The sequence below is a fragment of the Nycticebus coucang genome, chromosome 3 (genome assembly GCF_027406575.1).
Source record: "Nycticebus coucang isolate mNycCou1 chromosome 3, mNycCou1.pri, whole genome shotgun sequence".
Lineage (NCBI taxonomy): Eukaryota > Metazoa > Chordata > Mammalia > Primates > Lorisidae > Nycticebus > Nycticebus coucang.
In genome coordinates this window covers 95,659,179-95,681,477 of record NC_069782.1, presented here as the reverse complement: position 1 = coordinate 95,681,477, position 22,299 = coordinate 95,659,179, and the positions used below count along the sequence as shown (strand labels likewise).

The following is a 22,299-nucleotide window of genomic DNA, read 5'->3' as shown; positions in this document are numbered from 1 at the left end:
GCTCTGTTGTCTTTAGCCCTTACCCCATGGCTCCTGTCATTCTGTGGCCTGCTCGGCCCTTTTTGGCCATAGAATGTGTGAGCAGCTCTGGCCTACAGGGCAGCTAAAGAGACTGCATGCTTGGGGGTATGGCTGTGGTGTGTCTGAGTCTCCCTGTAGCTAACCTACTCTACTGCCTTAAAGCCATAGGCAGCTGTATATCTGGGATAGAAAGTCAGCAAATTTATCCCCAGATGAGGCGAGAGACAGGCTAACATGCCCAGGGCCAAATGCTGCCCAGTAAATGACTAGGCGGTGGCTCTGCCTATGGGACATTACTAACAGGTGGACAGGGCAGATTATCACTGTTTCATTCATCTTTGTGTTGGGGGGTGGGGAGGGGTCTGAGACTCCCACATTCCAACATGTAATCACCAGGGTGCAAGCCAATAAATCGGCCATATCTGTAAAACTAAGGCCAGCAAGTCCTTCCTGGTGCCACTCACCACATCTGAGGCTTGGGTGAAGCATTTTAGCTCCATCATCTCACTGAACTTCTCATGACCCTCAGTACACAGTAGATGCTGTAGATGTTTCCATTTCACACCTGAGGAAACCACACTCAGGCCTATGTTCCTGTGTAAGGTCACAGGGCTTCAAAAGCAAAAAGAAAAACCAAGGAAGCCCAAAGCTCCCACAGCTACAGAGAAAATCACTGCTAACTTTGTCAGGCTTTTTGCTGACAAAATCTCCATCTCCCCTACCCTTCTCCCGTCCTTACATGTATTTGTGTGTGTGCATGCATGTATATACACACACTTGATAAAAAAATAAAATGGGAGAGAGGCGGAGCAAGATGGCAGCTGAGTAACAGCTTCCTTGCATCTGGGCACCGTGAGTCTGGGGACATAGGACTCCAGGCATCTCTGGCTGGTGGGATCTGCCTATCATCACCCCTGAGAGGATACAGGGAGTCAGTGAGAGACTTCTGGACCCCAAGAGGAGGACTAAAACAGTGGAAAACCGTCCACAGGCACGAGAACTTAAAGGCAAGAGGAAGTGAAAGGAAAATTAGGGCAAGGAAACAGATAAAAGAAATCACCCATGAGGAAGAATCAGCAGAAAACTCCAGGCAACATGAAGAACCAGTCCAGAACAACCCCGCCAAGGGACCATGAGGTAGCTACTGCAGAGGATTCCACCTATACAGAAATGTTAGGAATGACAGAAAGGGAATTTAGAATACACATGTTGAAAACAATGAAAGAAATGATGGAAACAATGAAGGAAACTGCTAATAAAGTGGAAAATAACCAAAAGGAAATCCAAAAACAGAATCAAATCAGAGATGAACGATATGGAGAATATAAAAAGGATATAGCAGAGCTGAAGGAAATGAAACAGTCAATCAGGGAACTTAAAGATGCAATGGAGAGTATCAGCAACAGGTTAGACCATGCAGAAGAAAGAATTTCAGAGGTAGAAGACAAAGTTTTTGAGATAACTAAGATAGTAAAAGAGGCAGAAAAGAAGAGAGAGAAAGCAGAACATTCACTGTCAGAATTATGGGACTTTATGAAGCGTTCCAACATACGAGTTATAGGAATTCCGGAAGGGGAAGAAGAATGCCCCAGAGGAATGGAAGCCATACTAGAGAATATTATAAAAGAAAATTTCCCAAATATCACCAAAGATTCTGACACACTGCTTTCAGAGGGCTGTCGGACCCCAGGTCGCCTCAACTCTAACTGAGCTTCTCCAAGACACATTGTGATGAACCCGTCCAAAGTCAAGACAAAAGAAAAGATTCTGCAAGCTGCCAGGAGTAAGCTCCAGTTGACCTACAGGGGCAAATCCATCAGAGTGACCGCAGACTTCTCTAATGAAACTTTCCAAGCAAGAAGACAATGGTCATCTACCTTTAATCTACTTAAACAGAACAATTTCCAGCCCAGAATTTTGTACCCTGCTAAGCTAAGCTTCAAAATTGATGGAGAAATCAATTCATTTACGGATATACAAACATTGAGGAAATTTGCCACAACAAGACCAGCTCTACAGGAAATACTTCAACCTGTTCTGCACACTGACCACCACAGTGGATCAGCAGCAAAGCAAGAACTCAGAAATTAAAGGACAGAACCAAACCTCCACACTGATGCAAAAGATAAAACTAAGCAATGGACTCTCACCAAATAAGACGAATAGAATACTACCACACTTATCAATTATCTCCATAAATGTTAATGGCTTAAATTCCCCACTGAAGAGACATAGATTGGTTGACTGGATTAAAAAACACAAGCCATCCATTTGCTGTCTGCAAGAAACACACCTGGCTTCAAAAGACAAATTAAAGCTCCGAGTCAAGGGTTGGAAGACAATTTTTCAGGCAAATGGAATTCAGAAGAAAAGAGGAGTTGCAATCTTATTTTCAGATACATGTGGATTTAAAGCAACTAAAGTCAAAAAAGACAAAGATGGTCACTTTATATTGGTCAAGGGAAAAATACAACAAGAAGACATTTCAATTCTAAATATCTATGCACCCAATTTAAATGCTCCCAGATTCTTGAAACAGACCTTACTCAGTCTGAGCAATATGATATCTGATAATACCATAATAACAGGGGACCTTAACACTCCTCTTACAGAGCTGGACAGATCCTCTAGACAGAAATTAAACAAGGATATAAGAGACTTAAATGAGACCCTAGAACAACTGTGCTTGATAGACGCATATAGAACACTCCATTGCAAAGATAAAGAATATACATTCTTCTCATCACCCCATGGAACATTCTCCAAAATTGATCATATCCTGGGACACAAAACAAATATCAACAGAATCAAAAGAATTGAAATTTTACCTTGTATCTTCTCAGACCATAAGGCACTAAAGGTGGAACTCAACTCTAACAAAAATGCTCGACCCCACCCAAAGGCATGGAAACTAAACAATCTTCTGTTGAATAACAGATGGGTGAAGGAAGAAATAAAACAGGAAATCATTAACTTCCTTGAGCATAACAACAATGAAGACACAAGCTACCAAAACCTGTGGGATACTGCAAAAGCAGTTTTGAGAGGAAAATTCATCGCTTTAGATGACTACATTCGAAAAACAGAAAGAGAGCACATCAACAGTCTCACAAGAGATCTTATGGAATTGGAAAAAGAAGAACAAGCTAAGCCTAAACTCAGTAGAAGAAAAGAAATATCCAAAATCAAATCAGAGATCAATGAAATTGAAAACAAAAGAATCATTCAGAAAATTAATGAAACAAGGAGTTGGTTTTTTGAAAAAATAAATAAAATAGATAAACCATTGGCCAGACTAACGAGGAATAGAAAAGTAAAATCTCTAGTAACCTCAATCAGAAATGATAAAGGGGAAATAACAACTGATCCCACAGAGATACAAGAGATCATCTCTGAATACTACCAGAAACTCTATGCCCAGAAATTTGACAATGTGAAAGAAATGGATAAATATTTGGAATCACACCCTCTCCCTAGACTCAGCCAGGAAGAAATAGAGCTCCTGAACAGACCAATTTCAAGCACTGAGATCAAAGAAACAATAAAAAAGCTTCCAACCAAAAAATGCCCTGGTCCAGATGGCTTCACTCCAGAATTCTATCAAACCTTCAAGGAGGAGCTTATTCCTGTACTGCAGAAATTATTCCCAAAAATTGAGGAAGAAGGAATCTTCCCCAACACATTCTATGAAGCAAACATCACCCTGATACCAAAACCAGGAAAAGACACAAACAAAAAGGAGAATTTCAGACCAATCTCACTCATGAACATAGACGCAAAAATTCTCAACAAAATCCTAGCCAATAGATTACAGCTTATCATCAAAAAAATCATTCATCATGATCAAGTAGGCTTCATCCCAGGGATGCAAGGCTGGTTTAACATACGCAAGTCTATAAACGTTATCCACCATATTAACAGAGGCAAAAATAAAGATCACATGATCCTCTCAATAGATGCAGAAAAAGCATTTGATAAAATCCAGCATCCTTTTCTAATTAGAACACTGAAGAGTATAGGCATAGGTGGCACATTTCTAAAACTGATTGAAGCTATCTATGACAAACCCACAGCCGATATTTTACTGAATAGAGTAAAACTGAAAGCTTTTCCTCTTAGAACTGGAACCAGACAAGGTTGTCCTCTGTCACCTTTACTATTCAACGTAGTGCTGGAAGTTCTAGCCAATACAATTAGGCAAGACAAGGAAATAAAGGGAATCCAAATGGGAGCAGAGGAGGTCAAATTCTCCCTCTTTGCTGACGACATGATCTTATACTTAGAGAACCCCAAAGACTCAACCACAAGACTCCTAGAAGTCATCAAAAAATACAGTAATGTTTCAGGATATAAAATCAATGTCCACAAGTCAGTAGCCTTTGTGTACACCAATAACAGTCAAGATGAGAAGCTAATTAAGGACACAACTCCCTTCACCATAGTCTCAAAGAAAATGAAATACCTAGGAATATACCTAACGAAGGAGGTGAAGGACCTCTATAAAGAAAACTATGAAATCCTCAGAAAGGAAATAGCAGAGCATATTAACAAATGGAAGAACATACCATGCTCATGGATGGGAAGAATCAACATTGTTAAAATGTCTATACTTCCCAAAGCAATCTACCTGTTCAATGCCATTCCTATCAAAATACCAACATCGTACTTTCAAGATTTGGAAAAAATGATTCTGCGTTTTGTATGGAACCAGAAAAAACCCCGTATAGCTAAGGCAGTTCTCTGTAACAAAAATAAAGCTGAGGGCATCAGCATACCAGATTTTAGTCTGTACTACAAAGCCATAGTGCTCAAGACAGCATGGTACTGGCACAAAAACAGAGACATAGACACTTGGAATCAAATTGAAAACCAAGAAATGAAACTAACATCTTACAACCAACTAATCTTTGATAAACCAAACAAGAACATACCTTGGGGGAAAGACTCCCTATTCAATAAATGGTGTTGGGAGAACTGGATCTCTACATGTAAAAGACTGAAACTGGACCCACACCTTTCCCCACTCACAAAAATTGATTCAAGATGGATAAAGGACTTAAACTTAAGGCATGAAACAATAAAAATCCTCCAAGAAAGCATAGGAAAAACACTGGAAGATATTGGCCTGGGGAAAGACTTCATGAAGAAGACTGTCATGGCAATTGCAACAACAGAAAAAATAAACAAATGGGACTTCATTAAACTGAAAAGCTTCTGTACAGCTAAGGAGACAATAACCAAAGCAAAGAGACAACCTACACAATGGGAAAGGATATTTGCATATTTTCAATCAGACAAAAGCTTGATAACTAGGATCTATAGAGAACTCAAATTAATCCACACGAAAAAAGCCAACAATCCCTTATATCAATGGGCAAGAGACATGAATAGAACTTTCTCTAAAGATGACAGACGAATGGCTAACAAACACATGAAAAAATGTTCATCATCTCTATATGTTAGAGAAATGCAAATCAAAACAACCCTGAGATATCATCTAACCCCGGTGAGAATGGCCCACATCACAAAATCTCAAAACTGCAGATGCTGGCGTGGATGTGGAGAGAAGGGAACACTTTTACACTGCTGGTGGGACTGCAAACTAGTACAACCTTTCTGGAAGGAAGTATGGAGAAACCTCAAAGCACTCAAGCTAGACCTCCCATTTGATTCTGCAATCCCATTACTGGGCATCTACCCAGAAGGAAAGAAATCCTTTTATCATAAGGACACTTGTACTAGACTGTTTATTGCAGCTCAATTTACAATCGCCAAAATGTGGAAACAGCCTAAATGCCCACCAACCCAGGAATGGATTAACAAGCTGTGGTATACCATGGAATACTATTCAGCCTTTAAAAAAAATGGAGACTTTACATCCTTCGTATTAACCTGGATGGACGTGGAAGACATTATTCTTAGTAAAGCATCACAAGAATGGAGAAGCATGAATCCTATGTACTCAATTTTGATATGAGGACAATTAATGACAATTATGGTTATGGGGGGGGAAACAGAAAGAGGCAAGGAGGGAGGGGGGTGGGGCCTTGGTGTGTGTCACACTTTATGGGGGCAAGACATGATTGCAAGAGGGACTTTACCTAACAATTGCAATCAGTGTAACCTGGCTTATTGCACCCTCAATGAATCCCCAACAATAAAAAAAATAATAAAAAAATAATAATAATAAAATGGACTGTAACTGTAGCTACTGGTATGTCCTGCTTTTTGGGTGCAGCATCGTAACATAAGCATCTTTCTGGGTGAGAAATTAACTTAATGCTAGTCTTCTTTTTTCCAGTGGAGAATTATTTAAGCATCTTATATGTGCCCAATACCCTGCTAGCTCCTTGGAGGAGAAGACCAATCTACAAAAAACAATAGCTAACTCTTCAAGACAGTGCATAAGTTCATTCATTCACTTTGCAAACACTTACTGAGCCTGCTGTGTGGCAGGTGGCAGTGAAGAACAGGCCTGCTGTCCAAGGCAGGAAGCAAGCACCCTTCTAGATTCTCTGTTCCCCTTAACCCGTGTTCACGGGCATTGCTGTTTGTTTGTTTATTTATCGATTTGTTTACTTTATTGTGGTAAAATACACGTAGCATAAAACTTACCAATTTAACCACTTTTAAGTGTACATTTTTAAGTTCATTGGCATTAAATGTATTGCTATTATTGTGTGATCATCACTGCTATCCCTCCCTAGAGCCCCCTTCATCTTGCAGAACTGAAACTCTGTACCCGTTAAACATTAACTCCCCAGCTCCTGGGCCCTGACAAACACCCTTCTGCTGTCTGTCTCTGAATTGGACTAGTTTAGGCTCCTCATACAAGTGGAATCTACAGTATGTGTCCTTTTGTGACTGTCTTATCTTCACCAAGCATGTTATCCTCCAGGGACATCCTTGTTGGCCATTGTTTGACTTCCCGAACGTCTCGTGGGTCTGTCTTTCCTCTCCCCTTCTCTGTCACTGCCTTGCCTAGGTGCCTGCTCTTTCCTGGACTATTTCAAGAAGAACTAAGCACTTCCCAAATGATCTTACATTCCTCTTTTGAAAATTTAGGTTAGGTTGGGCGGTGCCTGTGGCTCAAGGAGTAGGGCGCCCGTCCCATATGCCGGAGGTGGCGGGTTCAAACCCAGCCCCGGCCAAAAACCACAAAAAAAAAAAAAGAAAAGAAAAGAAAATTTAGGTTAGGTTTTAAAAAGGTATTAAAGTAGGCCGGGCATGATGGCTCACGCCTATAATCCTAGCACTCTGGGAGGCTGAGACAGGTGGATCCAAGCTGGAGTTCAAGACCAGCCTGAGCAAGAGCAAGACTTGCTCCTCCCCATCTCTACTAAAAATAGAAAAACTAGGCTCCATGCCCGAAGCATAGTGGTTACAGTGCCAGCCACTTACCCTGAGGCTGGTTCAAGCCGAGCCCCAGCCAGGTAAACAATAATAACAACGGCAACAAAAAATAGCTGGGAGTTGTGGGTGGGCACCTGTAGTCCCAGCTACTTGGGAGGCTGAGGCAAGAAAACTCTTGGGCTTAAGCCCAAGAGTTTGAGGCTGCTGTGAGCTGTGACACCACGGCACTCTACTGAGGGTGACATAGTGAGACTCTGTCTCAAAAAAAATAGAAAAACTAGCCTGGCGTTGTGGTGCCTATAGTCCCAGCTACTTGGGACGCTGAAGCAGGAGAATTACCTGGACCCAGGCGTTTAAGGTTGCTGTGAGCTATGAGGCTATGGAACTCTAGCCTGGGCAAGAGAGTGAGATTATATTTAAAAAAAAGATATTAAAGTGATGCCAGTGCATGGTCATCAAGAATTCAGACAACATAAAGTGAACATAAAGTGAAAAGAATCATCCCCTAATGTTACGTTTTTGTAGCTGTGCACCAACATCTGTGGCCCTATGGCTTGCTTTCATCATGCAGTACAGGTGCCCAGCCCACCCACTCTGCACTCGGACAGGATGCTCAAGGAGCTTCTCGTGTGTTAGATTTCCAGGGCTTAGTGAACATGCTTGGCCATGAACCTTGGTCCATGTCCAGGTCAGTTCTGAATGAGCCAACAGACTCCTCAGGCCACCCAGCTGCGTGGCCATGGACATTCCAGACTCCAGCCTCCACTGAGGCTCCTGCAAGTTCAGCAAAGCTGGGAGGGGTGGATCTGCTCCTACGTAGCCCAGGGCCTGGGTTCAGTATGACAGGCTGATAGGGGTCTGAGGCTCTCTTCTCTGGGGCCCTGAACTTCATGCAGCTGTGTCACATGGGGTCAAGAAAAGAGTGTGCTGCCCTACATCTTGCACAGGCATAAGAGGAGTCAGGGGCAGAGAGACCTGTCCTGGCTGTGGCCAACTCACTGAGAGTCTGTGGCAGCCCCAGTATGCCCCTTGTGGCTTCTAGCCTGTGACACCTCCCAACTCTGTGATGTCCACTGACGCTCAGGTTATACACACCTTCTCCTTGGGCTGCTTCTGCTCTGTCTCTGTCTTGGTTGAGGCTGGACAGAAGGAAGTTAGATGAGTGCATCCCTGGGAGGGGGAGCTGGAGCCTGGGGCACTCAGCTGCACAGAGCAGCCTCAGCCTCCGTTCACATCCTCACTCTCATTCCTCCTTGTCCTTCACTCGCTGGGCCGTCTCGCAGCCTCTGGCATTCCCTCTCTGGTCAGACATGCAGTTCCTGATACAAGTGTTGGGGGAAAGGCTTCCCAAGCACCTCAGGGGGTTCCCAAGTAAAATAGAATCTAGCCTGGACAGGCCACTAGATGAACAAGCGCTTACCTAAATCCAAGGCAGGAGGTGGGGGGGCTGCCTATTACTCAGTGGTTGGGGCACCCGCCACATGCACTGGGGTTAGTGGGTTTGAACCCAGCTCAGACCTGCTAAACAAACAACAACAAAAAAAGAAAATAGCCAGGCGTTGTGGTGGGCACCTGTAGTCCCAGCTACTCGGGAGGCTGAGGCTCAAGAGAATTGCTTGAGCCCAAGAGTTTGAGTTACTGTGATCTGTGACGTCACAGCACTCTACAGAGGAAGACAAAGTGAGACTGTCTCAATTTAAAAAAAAAAACCAAGGCAGGCCACCATCTGAACTCCTCCTGTCCTAATGTGCCTGTTGCCTGGGGGGTTCTGTGTCTCCTCCTGTCTCCACTGTCTGGGAATTCAGAGGCCCCTGATGGAAAATCCCCTTCCCAGGTGTTTGACAAGATGGTAGGGGCAGCGTCTCAGCTCACAGGTTAGTTGCAGTGCTCCCACAGTGGGTTTTCATGCTCCCCTCTGTGCCTGGAGCTCTTCCACCACCAGCTTCTGCCTTCCCTCAGCTCCTCTGTTCTGCTCACCTCCTCCTCCTGCCCCTGGGAAAGGCTGTGTGAGCTGGGCCTGCCACAGCTGAGGCCCCATCCCCACCATGCTCTTGGCCCCTGTGAGCAAGGGGAGTGGAGTTTTGCTGCCTGATGCAATGTCTGGCAGGGCCGTTCCTTATCACAGCCGGCTTGCTTGGAGCCCCCCTTCCCCAAGGGGAGACAGAGATGGGCTACAGTCCAGTTTGGGCCTCAGTGGAAAGGCCAGGCTGGAGGCCATCCAAGTAGAAAACTTGCTCTAGCAAGGCACCTTGCCAAGTCACAAGGGAGGCCTGAGCAGAAAGACCCTCAGGGAGAGCAGGGAAGGGAAGCCGAGGCCCAGCTAGCCGGAGCTTGCCCGGCCTTTGCCCACAGCCCAGTTTTCTTTCCATGGTGTTCGCTCACTGACATTTGTCTGGGGATGTCTCAGGCTGTTTTCTGCCTGCCCTTTACTGGTACACAGCTGTGAGCGTCTCGCACTGAAAGAACTCAAGAAGCTGAAGTGTGTGAAGCCCCAGGTAGCAAGCCCACCCATGGCATCCGTCCATAGCGACGCTCCCTGTATGAGCTCTTTGCACAGGCCCATAGAGTGCTCTCAGGGCCCGTGCCCGCGGCGTGGACACAGGGCTCACTCATATGTGAGCACCTGCTTTTTCTTTCTTTCTCGTCACATTGTCTGTCAGCTCAGAATGACTAAGCATCTTGCACGGGGCTAAATGCATCGGGAAGGACGTTCATTCATTCATTTACTCATTCATTCCGCAAGTATTTGTGGAGCACCTACTCTATGCCGGGTACAGTTCTGGGCTCTGGGAATGCAAAGGGGGAACAAACAGCCAGGTGAAGCTGACCCCTCATGGACGTGATGGAAGAGGCAGTTAACGGTGTGTTTCCATCTAGGAGGGAGATGAGGCAGCACGAGGGGGCAGAGGCTGGGAGGGGAGAGAAGGGGAGTCAGCTTTGGGTCGAGGGTCTGGGGGGGACTCCAGAGCAGGGGCATTTGAGCTGCAGCCTGACTGCTTAGGAGGAGGCAGCCAGAAGACCGGCTGTGCAGAAGCCCCCACGAAGGGAGTGGCAGGCAGGGCAGGGGGCAGGGGCAGAGGTGGGTGAGGTGAGCAGGGTCTGGCTCTCAGAGGCCGTTGGAGGGCTTGTGTTTTACTCTGAATAGTGCATTGGTGTTGTAAGCAGGAGCTGCTCTGGCAGGACCGAGTGCTGACTGTGCCTCTGAGAAGCTTCCCTGTGGCTGAGGAGCTGGATGATGGTGCAGCTGTGAGCAAATGCTCACCCACCTGGGTGGGAAGATTGCGTGTGCTCTGTGAGGAGGCCAAGCCTGGGAAAGCCAGAGAGGCAGGGGGGAGGCAGGAGAGGGGCGTGGGGAAGTCTCGGCAGGGAGGGAGTGGGCAGTCTGCAGCCTGGAGCCTGAAGGACCCACGTGGCAGCCACATTAGAGCTACAGGAGATCGCTGAGCTCTTGGGATGTGGAAGATGGGGGCAGAAGCCAGCTGGAGAGGGAGGGCTGAGGGGTAGGAGGAAGTGAGACAGGGATGAGGGTGCTTTTGAGAACCGTATGGTAGTTAGAGGTGGTGTATAAGCCCATGTCCCACACCTTACTGCCAGCAATTGGAGGGCCTGAGCCAGTGCTGCGCCCTCGGCTGACTCTCAGCACCTGCCCTGGGCCCGGCACACAGTGGGCACTCGCCAGATGCTTGTGCTTCTCCGCCTGCCTCTGGTGTCCGTGCTCAGTGTGCAGACAACTGGGCCAGCACTGGGCACAATGGGAGCCGTCCCACTCTCTCTGCACTGGGCAGAGTGGGGCTAGCATGTGCCCCTGGCATTCTTCACGGCACCGTCGGCCCTGCTGCCCCACAAATGCGGCCTCTGCTGGGATCCAGGCGGGCGAACACTCCCTTTTCTTGGACTGTACATGGTTGCTGGGGTGTTGAGGGGATGAAAAGTATCAAGTAAGTATTCAGGGCCAGGAGGGGTATCTGCCAAGAGAAGGAGGATGAGGTTTTTCAGTTCTTCCCATGAGCCAAGCAGGGGCGGCAGAACTAGCCCTTGTGCTGTGCAACTTGGGAAGGAGATGGCACTAAGTTTCACTCAGTGTCACAGATGTCACGGCCCCACTTCTTACAGAGAGCCTCCGGCTGGGCGGGTTCTTCCTGGGGCTTTGCTGCGTGACCCCCATCCTGGCCCTGTGCCCTCCTTCATGACCCTGTGACCTCTTGGCACTAACCCTCTTCCACCTCCTGGCCCTGGGACCTGCTGCACCCCCCTCATGCCCTCTAAATCGCCCCCTTGGCTTCCAAAGCCAAGCAGAGGGCAGCAGGCCTGGGCCAGGGCGAAGCAGCCAGCAGCCTGCCTTGTGCTTCCTGTCAGTTTCCACCCTTGCTGCTTCCTTTTAGGGCAATGTCAGGAAGGATCTTTGAACCTTGTATTGTTCTGGGGCTGAGGAGGCTGGGATAGCAACTCAAAAATAGAAACAGCCCTTGGAAGGGAGAATAGGAAGAGGTTCAGGAGTTTGTCATGAAGACATTTCAACTTTTAAATCTTACCAAAGGTGCTAGACCCAGAAGAGAAAGGGCAGCTAGGGCACGTGCCCTCACCCACCCCGCCTTTTCTATTTAATGAACGCCTCTCCTATTTAATGAACGTTACTGTACACCAGATATGGTCCCCACAGCAACCTTAGGTAGTAGGGACTGCCCTTTTCATGCTACAGGTGAACAGACTGAGGGCCAGAGAGGTTAAGTGATTTATACAAGGGTGCACAGCATGGCAGAGGCAGAGGCAGGACTAGAACCCAGCACTTCTGACCTGAGCTCCGTCTGCTTCCCTCATATCATCAAATCCAAGAACTTGCAGCTGAGAGTGCCAAGAGGGCAGAAAGTCAGGATTTCAACACCTTGTGCTCTGAAGGCTCACTGTTGAGTTTCACCCACTCGGTAGAACAGGCTCACAGCCCACAACAGGCTACACAGTGGGGAATGTGGCCCCACTGGTCGTCCTACACACTCATGCCAGCAGCCCACCAGGCACCAGCCTCCACATATGCTCTCACCAGTGATTTGTTGGACAGCTGGTATGTGCCAAGTGATATTCTAGGTGCCAGTCCCAACTTCAGGGAGCTTGTGGTCTAGGGAGGGAGTGCAAATACTCAGCAGGAAAGCCCAGCTGTAGTCTATAATAGGGGTCCCTGGGGTGCACCAAGAGACTCATGACCTGGGCCTGGGAGGGACAGTCAGGGGCTGCTGCTGGAGGAACCCTGGGCAGGTTACTTAACCTCTCTCAACCTCAGTTTACTCATCTGTAAAATGAGGTAATTGCTACCTAGTGGGGCTTTGTTGAAAATTTGATGAGGAATGCCAGTGCTTAGCGTGGCACCTGGCACAGAGAAGCAAGCACTCAATGAGCTCATGAGAAAGGCCTAAGAGAATCAGGAAGAGGCAGGTCTATTCCAGTTGCCCTGGAGCTGTCCTGTGGATTCCCTCCTGGGCTCCTGTTTATTCATCCATACTCCGGAGTACCCCCAGCACCCTCTGCCCATCACAGCCTGGAGACCTCCACTCCCACTGTCAGCGTGCCCATCTGCTCACCCACCTACCTCACTGCTTTCCCTAAAGAGCAGATGTTTCTGGCTATCCCTGAAGCCTCTTCACTATATGATGAAAGCACAGCCCTGGAAAACTCCTTCCTCCCCTCCCACTCTCCTGTGTCAACATCAGCCTCAACCCTCAGGGAAAATCCATCTTATCCAGAAACAGGGACAAGCAGTGGTGGCAAGCAAGAATTGGACCTGGGTGCCCTGTACCAGGTCACTGTAAGATGTTTCCAAACTCCAAATTGGAGAGGTTGTCCCTATGCATGACTGTCCTTATGGAGAAAGGAGAGAGACTTTTGGAGGGGGGGGTGCTGTGTAGGAATTTGGAGCAACAGGGCATGCCACGGTCATGAGAGTGAATTAAAAAACGGTGACTCAGGCTCCACGGGGCAATGTTGTAATTGCTCTGGCTTTAAAAAATACATATGGCTTTAGCTGAGGGTCATTTATTCCTTTATCCATCCATCCAGTCGTTCAGCCACTGTGTTTGAGTGTCTCTTACAGTCCTAGCCCAGGCTAAGGGGTAATAAGAAGCCCAGACAAACTCCCTGTCCCCTGCGAAGGGAAATTCAGTATTGTATAGTTGTCACTTTATGACGAGCATCAGGTACTAATGAGATCTTTGTACAGTGGTGGGGCTGTAGGGAGCCCTAATTTAGCTTGTCCAGAAATTGGAGAGTTTAAGACTAAGGCTGGGTTAGAGATTTTGGTAGAATGTATTTGCTATGACTTTTTTTTTCTGTTTAGTTGACTTTTAAAAATTTATACACAGACATGGTAAAATGTCTAACAATGTACAGTGCTCTCAGTAAACATAAGACTCACCCACCATTCTCACTCCACCCACCCATCCCCCTTTCCTAGAAGTAACCATGGTCACCATGGCTGTGTGTCCCTGTAGGCACAGCCCAGTATCCAGCATCTATATTTTTTTCTACTTTTTTTCCAAATGGAATCATGCTGCATCAGAGATTCACAACCCAAGATGATTTTGTATCCTTCACCTCCCCACCCCTAGGGGACATTTGACAATGTCTGGAGACATTTATGATTGTCACAAATGGGGTGCTGCTGGCATCTAGTGTAAAGGCCAAGATACCATTAAACATTCTATAACACACAGGACAAGCCCCCACAACTAAGAATTATCTGGTCTGAAATGTCAGCAGTGCTGAGGTTGAAAAACTCTGTTGTACAGGAACACACTGTGTATGTACCTTACTTTTTAAAAAAAATGTATTTTGTGGCTGGGCACGGTGGCTCACGCCTGTAATCCTAGCACTCTAGGAGGCTGAGGCAGGTGGATTGCTTGAGCTCAGGAGTTCAAGACCAGCCTAAGTAAGAGCAGCAAGACCCTATCTCTACTAAAGATAGAAAGGTATTATGATGGGCACATGTAGTCTCAGACACTTGGGAGGCTGAGGCAAGAGGATCGCTCAAGCCTAAGACTTTGACGTTGCTGTGAGCTATGACACCACAGCACTCTAGTCTGGGTGACATAGTAAGACTGTCTCAAAAAAAAATAAAGCATTTTTAGATTTTTCATGCAGCATTTATAGATCCACCTCATTATTTTATGTGATCACAAAATCTATTGCGTGGCTATGACCTCATCTTTTAATGTAGGTGTGTGCAGTCTTTTGCTGTTATGAACATTTATGCTGCAAGGAATATTCTTTTCCATATACACATGCTTTTGACTTGTGAAATCAAGGGAGAAATTGAGGAGGTGGGATAGATGAATTGGAGAGTTCGTTAGCATTTAAATCACCTACTCAAGAGACCTCAAGTCTACGGGGGGCATGTCTGTCTGGAGAATGGGCCTGGGCTCCTGGCTGAAAAGTCTGGTGAAGATGCATCCTCCATGTTCCTTGTCTACAGACATGGGTGTCCTAACTGCCTGTCTCTCCACAGGACAAGGGTGTCCCCCACCTGAAGACAAAAAAGACAAGCCGGGTCCCAAGTGATGTTCCTGAGCTGAGTGTCCACGACCAGCCTGAGGAGTCCCCATCTTTCCCCATGGAGAAGGGATTCTCTTTGCCCCAGGACTGCCGGGACTTGGTGCACAGCCTGAGGATGCGGGGCAAATATGCCCTTTTCTTGGCTTTTGTGGTGATAGTTTTTGTCTTCATTGAAAAGGAAAATAAAATCATATCAAGGTGAGGGACACAAGCACAAGTCTTCTTACCAAGGTGGGCTGAGTGGGGATGGAAGGTGACTACAAGACTCTCTGTGGACTTGCAAATGCTTTTCTTCAACCAGTCATCACCAGGCCCCTCCCATGTCCCAGGCAGTTACATATCCTCATAACAGCACAGGATGAGACGTGGACTCCGGACTCAGGCAGCCTGGATTGGAGTCCTCTGCCTTGGCCTTTTTCGGCAAGATACTTCACGTTTCTTTCTATATATATAAAAAAAAAATGATTCAAAGTTTTATTAAGTCATACATGCAAATAGACTGTTAATTGCATTAGCAAAAGATCAATGTGAAACACCACAATTCTGCGACTGTCAATTTAAACAATTTTGTTCTAGTGGTTAAAAGGTCCAACGTTGTATTTCTGCCAGTGAGTTAAATTGTACAGAACATCTAGCCGAGCACGGTGGCTCATGCTTGTAATCCCAGCACTCTGGGAGGCCGAAATGGGAAGATCCCTTGAGGCCAGCCTAAGCAAGAGTGAGATCCCATCTTTACAAAAAAGTTAGAGGGTTGTGATGAAGCACACCTGCCGTCACAGCGATTTGGAAGGCTGAGACAGGAGATTTGCTTGAGCCCGGGGGTTTGAGTTTGTTGTGAGCTACAATGACAACACTGCACTCTAGACAACAGAGGAAGACTCTATCTCAAAAAAAAAAAAAAAAAGTTGCACAAACATCATTAATGCTAGCCCAGTTTAAGAACCTTGCAGACCCAAAGGAACATTATTAGGCAAAGTAGAGACAGGAAGTATGTAGCCACATGGGTCAGGTGACAGTGTCAATAATCTGTGAAGACAGTGACATTAAGAAAGCTCATCGATAAAAATATCTAAAATATTTTTAAAACTATAAAGCAACATGATTTTTATACTTAGTTACTGGAAAACGAAGGAAAGCACCTATTAGCTTTGAATAAAGGAACATGGAAACAGGAAGGCATTTTTACTAATCTACAAAAAAAATTTTCTAATGCATTACCAGAAAGATTTTACAATACAAGGAGGCAGCTTAGGGTCTGTAGCTCAGTGAGTAGGGCACCGGCCACATATACCTAAGCTGGTAGGTTTGAGCCCGGCCCACGCCTGCTAAATAACAGTGACAACTGCAACAAAAAATAGCCCGGTGTGGCAGGCACCTCTAGACCCAGCTACTTGGGAGGCTGAGGCAAGAGAATCTCTTAAGCCAGTGGTTCTCAACCTTCCTAATGCTGCGTCCCTTTAATACAGTCACGACCCACAGGTTGAGAACCACTGGCTTAAGCCCAGGAGTTTGAGGTTGCTGTGAGCTGTGACGCGACAGCACTCTATAGAGGGCAACATAATGAGACTCTCAAAAAAAAAAAAAAATCCAAGGAGGCACATTAGTCATTAAGAAGGGGTTCGAGCCTGATGCAGTGGCTCATGCCTATAGTCTCAGCACTTTGGGACACTGAGCAGGAGGAGTTTTTGAGGCCAAGAGTATGAGATGAGTCTGGCAACATACAAGACCCCATCTCTACAAAAAAATAATAGTAATAATAATTTTGTTTTTGAGACCAACTTTCAGATTGCCCAGGCTAGAGTTTTTGGCCTTAGCCTACCTCACAATAACTTCAAACTCCTGGGCTCAAGCAATCCTCCTGCCTCAGCCTCCCAAGTAGCTGGGACTATAGGTACCCACCACAATGCCCAGCTAATTTTTCTTTTTTTAGTAGAGATAGGGTCTCAATTGCCTGGCTGGTCTCAAACTCCTGAGCTCAAACTATCCTCCCACCTCAGCCTCCCAGACTGCTAGGACTATAGGTGTGAGCCACCATGTCTAACCAAAAATAATTTTTTTAATAGCCAGGTGTGATGGTGTACACCCCTAGTCCCAGCTATTTGGGAGGCTTGGCAGGAGGATCACTTGAGCCAAGGAGTTTAGAAACTACAGTGAGCCTTGATGGTGCCACTGTACCCAATCCCTGTCACCTAAATAAATTAAGGTTCTATAAGAAAGGCACTTACTAAGTTAGCAACTAAGGGAATTACTGGTTCAGAGATTAATTAATGCCCAATTTTGGGAGAGATGGCAGGTATAAGAGAAAAGAAAAGTTTAAGAAAACACTAATAATACCAATACTTCACTTTTCTGAGTCTTCAGTTCCTCTTCAGTAAAATGTGGTTAGTGGGACCTGCCTTATTATAAAGATTAAATAAGAAAATGTAAAGGCATTTAGCCCAGTGCCTAGCACATAGTTGGTGTCCATTATTTGCTGGCTGTGACTATTACTATCAACTTAGTTATTGGCCTAGAATGACACCTAGTGTTAGCAGCACATCCTCTATAGAAGTCTTGATGTCATGTGTGACAATGAGTCCATGGCAAGGCAGGATACTGCAGCCTCCTGGGTTGTATATTGTTCAACTTCTGGGGAATGTCTCTCAAACAGGCCCTCGGGGGATGCCCCCAGCCTCCTTGAGTCAGCAGTTTATTTCTGTGTGCAGTGGGCCTATTCGATGTAGAAGGATTTCTTAGACCTGGATGGGTAGGTCAGCCAAAGCACCAGCGGGGACAGAGCCGTGTAGCAGACGCTGTCAGTGCTCCATTTGGGGCACTGGGCATGAACTGTTCTGGTTCATGCCTACTGGGTCCTACTGTAAGCCCCTGCGGCTCTGTACCCAGCAACTTTTTTTTTTTTTTTTTTCAGTTTTTGGCCAGGGCCGGGTTTGAACCCTCCACCTCCGGTATATGGCGCCGGGACCCCACTCCTTTCAGCCACAGGCGCCTCCCAGAGTTTTGCGGTCAGAGTGAGCCTCATCTGCCTTAGGGGCAGCCTTCTCCCCGGCAGCACATCCTCGTGGACTTCTTTTCCTGCCCCTCCCGGTTCTTCCTAAGCTCATGTCCCAGATGAACTACTTACACTCAGGTCCTTGTCTCAGAGTCTGCTTTGGGGGAAGCCCAACTTAGCCTTTGGGTGGTCTGCTGGGAAGACTCCTGAGAGTTGCGCAGGAGATGGGGTCCCCATCTGACCACGGTCTTCCTTTGTCCTCACAGAGTCTCCGACAAGCTGAAGCAGATCCCCCAAACCCTGGCAGATGCCAACAGCACCGATCCAGCCCTGGTCTTGGCTGAGAACGCGTCCCTCCTGTCCCTGACCGAGCTGGATTCCGCCTTTTCCCAGCTGCAGAGCCGCCTTCGCAACGTCAGCATGCAGCTGGGCGTGGAGCCCGCAGCGGAGGCCGAGGCGGAGGAGACGGCGCCCCCACCCGGCCGGCCCCGGCGCCACGTGCTCCTCATGGCCACCACCCGCACCGGCTCCTCGTTCGTGGGCGAGTTCTTCAACCAGCAGGGCAACATCTTCTACCTCTTCGAGCCGCTGTGGCACATCGAGCGCACGGTGGCGTTCGAGTCGGGGGGCGCCAGCGCCGCGGCCTCGGCCCTGGTGTACCGCGACGTGCTCAAGCAGCTCTTCCTGTGCGACCTGTACGTCCTGGAGCATTTCATCTCGCCCCTGCCCGAGGACCACCTGACCCAGTTCATGTTCCGCCGGGGCTCCAGCCGCTCGCTCTGCGAGGACCCCGTCTGCACGCCCTTCGTCAAGAAGGTTTTTGAGAAGTACCACTGCAAGAACCGCCGCTGCGGGCCCCTCAACGTGACGCTGGCTGCCGAGGCTTGCCGCCGCAAGGAGCACATGGCGCTCAAGGCCGTACGCATCCGCCAGCTGGAGTTCCTGCAGCCGCTGGCCGAGGACCCCCGGCTGGACCTGCGGGTCATCCAGCTGGTGCGTGACCCCCGGGCCGTGCTGGCCTCCCGCATGGTGGCCTTCGCAGGCAAGTACGAGACCTGGAAGAAGTGGCTGGCCGAGGGGGAGGACCAGCTGCGAGAGGACGAGGTGCAGCGGCTGCGGGGCAACTGCGAGAGCATCCGCCTATCGGCGGAGCTGGGCCTGCGGCAGCCGCCCTGGCTGCAGGGCCGCTACATGCTGGTGCGCTACGAGGACGTGGCGCGCAGGCCCCTGCAGAAGGCCCGCGAGATGTACCGCTTCGCAGGCATCCCCCTGACCCCACAGGTGGAGGACTGGATCCAGAAGAACACGCAGGCCACCCGCGACAGCAGCGGCATCTATTCCACCCAGAAGAACTCCTCAGAGCAGTTCGAGAAGTGGCGCTTCAGCATGCCCTTCAAGCTGGCCCAGGTAGTGCAGGCCGCCTGTGGCCCTGCCATGCACCTCTTCGGCTACAAATTGGCACGGGATGCCGCCTCCCTCACCAACCGCTCCGTCAGCCTGCTGGAGGAACGGGGCACCTTCTGGGTCACGTAGGGGCCCTGGGGCCCTGTGTACCCCTCCTGGTAAAAGGCCCGCCCTGCCTTCCTCACACCCAGGCCAGTGGTGAGATGCAGCCCTCGCCGAGGGCGGCTGGGACGCTGCCCCGTAAGCAGGCAGCCCCTTGCTGTAGCAGTAGGCCCCCAGCCAGCTAGCATCCCCACCGCAGCCACAGGCCCTGGGGTGTCTCTGAGAACAGGACAGTGCCTGGTCCCTTTTTGGACTGTCACCCAGTCCTGAGGGGCTACAGCTTTCTGAGCAGGCCTAGGCAGGCCCAGGCCTATCGACGCACCTCTCTCTTTCTCTCTCTCTCACACACATTAATACATGGAGACCCTGTGGGCCAGAGTCCAAATGTTTAACAACCAGAAGGGGCAAAGTCACCTGCCAGCCACAGCCAGCCCTCCTGCTATATCACTGTAGCCCTTTTGTTCTAAATTTGGGGAATCCTGTATGGGTGGGCCCTTGGAGAGATGCAGGGACAGCCCAAGGTATCAGGGGTGGAATATGAGGCTTATAATGTGACAGTGGCTGTTTATCTACCGGTACAGAACAATATTTCCATAAACAGGATGGCTGTTCTGGCTACTGATGAGTATCAGCTCTGTGTACAGCAACAAAGCACAAACAAATACAAAGATAGACATAATGTACAAACCACACACACAGAAAAGCATCTTCAAAACATAAAACACACATACAGACAGCCTTCCCTGTTGCTTTTTGCCCACAGTGTTTGTCTGTATCACACACCTGATGAGGAGCCTGTAATTGCATTTTTAGGACTATTTGGAGAGGCAGGGAAGAAAACACAGTGGAGGGCAATGGCACAGTGTCCTGCCCAGGTTTGGAACTAAACAGATTCGGAATTGCAGAGTCCAAAGCCTCTGCCCACCTTAGATTTTCATGGCTACCTCCTCCGACCCACCCTCCACATCCTTACACTGGCAGGCAGGATGTTTTGAAATGGTGTGGCAAAGGCGCCACCAGCTCTGCTGGCTCACTGTCCGTACTTGAAGGCTGCCTGGGGCCTGGCTGGCAGAAGCAGCTGTGGTCCCTGGAGGCAAAAGGCAGCTCACAGTCCTGCCATTTCTAGCCAGTCCTCAACTAGAGCAGGGCCAAGAAGAAAGCACAGAGTGCTCCTGGGGGAGAAGTCACACCAGGATGCACTCCCTCCCCTGAGAAGGCTGCCTTCTCCCTCCTGGGCAGAGGTCAGCCAGCTGGTCACCATGGTTACAACTAGTGTCTGGAATTCCGCCTTTAGGGCTCTGGGAAGAGTATTGCTCAACGCAGGATGGGCTGGGTGTTTTATTTGGGGATTTTAGGTTATTTATGGCTTAGTGTCTTTCTTGTTTTGTGGCTGTGTTTTTGGTTTTATTTCTGCAGGACTGTGGGCTGAGGGAGGCTGGGGAAACCAGCAGGGAGCAATTGGCTCCTGGCAGAGAGAAAGGACAGGAAAAGGAGACTTCTCCCAGAGAGATCAGGACTAGGTGACCGTGTGGTAGCCCACAGTGCCCCATGGGCTTTTTGCTTTGAACCCCATGTGCTATCAATCTTAGAAACCACCAGTGTTCTTGCCCCGTGTCCAGAAGCAACATAAATAGCAGCCCTTACCCTGTCTCTGAGAAGAGGCTAGATTTGAAAATCCTTCCTGGGCCCTAACACCTTTCCTGGGGGGCCAGGGGCCTGATGACCAAGCAGTGAGTATCTCCAAAGTGGAAGCCCTTCCCCATGACTATCCCAAACCCAGAAGCAGAACTCCATACCACCTCAGAGCTGGCAGGAGCATCACCAAGAACCACCCAGCTCTTTCTGATTTCCTGGACAATGTCTATGTCAGATACAACCCATTGTCAAACCCAGAGGGCTGAGTTTTGGTTGGAGTAAATGGACAACCAGGGAAGTACAACTCTGGCTGGAGTTGCTGTGAAGAATATGCCCTGGCAGGAAGCCACTGTTTGGAAAGGTGAGAACAGTAGCCATCTTGTGGGATTTGGTATAATCAGTGTATTTGAGCTATTGGGTCTCTTATCAACATGGATTTCAGTCATTCAAGGAGGTTTCCGCTCTTGGTTTTACAGTCCAGCAACAGAGTACAAACAAATATAGTTCTGAAGACTTGACATTGGGGCAGAGTGGGGCCACTATATTTCTGGCAGGCCCAGAAGTATGGCTATTCTTCCCCACCCTGCACCCTGCTCCCCCAGTTCCCTGCTGGGGTTGGAGCCCTGCCACCTCCATCCAGGGCTCTCCCTTGGGACCTCCTGATGTGGACAGACAACTTGATCTTCCCTGGCTGTGCCTTTGGGGCCAAGGCCATGTCTCCACTCTCTGAGGATCTTATCGAGAATGGACCTTTGAGACTTCTCAGGACATTGGCAATGTGTACATTGCAAGTTGACTTTATTTATTTATTTTGTGAAAAGAGACATAAAATACCTTATTATTTGCAGGGACTCAAAGCTGTACCCAAATCAAGAAAGACAAAAGGATAAAAACCATTCACACACTCCATACACACAAAGACACCCAAAGACAATTTGGAATACAAAAGGGGAGTAAACCAACATCACGATGGTCCCAGGATAGAGGAGAATCCTTGATTGTATCTCTTAATGATTTGAAGATACAACACTGGGCCCTTTCTGCTGTATTACCTTTACCTAGATGTCAGAGGCAGGGAATGGCTTAAGTGGGTGGGTATTGCCTTGAAACCTATCCTCCTAGGGCTCGGTGTGCTCTGGGATCCCTTGGGGTTTGGGGAAGGACAGCATGGAGGTGACTACTGGCTTGGCTCTGTGGACATGGTTGGGGTCATGCATATGGGGTTTCCAGCTTGAATCTGGGGTGGGGAAGCTGGG

At 48.2% G+C, this 22,299-nt stretch overlaps 1 protein-coding gene across 7 annotated transcripts in view; it reads left to right on the top strand.

Moving 5' to 3' along the window:
• CHST3 (carbohydrate sulfotransferase 3) overlaps positions 1 to 22,062 on the top strand; it is a 54,910-nt gene extending 32,848 nt beyond the window's left edge. For 6 of the 7 annotated variants that reach the window (XM_053586214.1, XM_053586215.1, XM_053586218.1 and 3 more), the window contains 2 exons: positions 14,867 to 15,111; positions 18,169 to 22,062. In XM_053586214.1, the coding sequence (XP_053442189.1) occupies positions 14,972 to 15,111; positions 18,169 to 19,435 (1,407 nt within the window). In that variant the 5' untranslated portion in view covers positions 14,867 to 14,971 and the 3' untranslated portion in view covers positions 19,436 to 22,062. Of the gene's footprint in view, positions 1 to 13,596; positions 14,162 to 14,866; positions 15,112 to 18,168 lie in introns of those variants that run through there. The other variant, XM_053586219.1, reaches the window with a different exon arrangement.
• Positions 22,063 to 22,299: the final 237 nt, after the last annotated feature.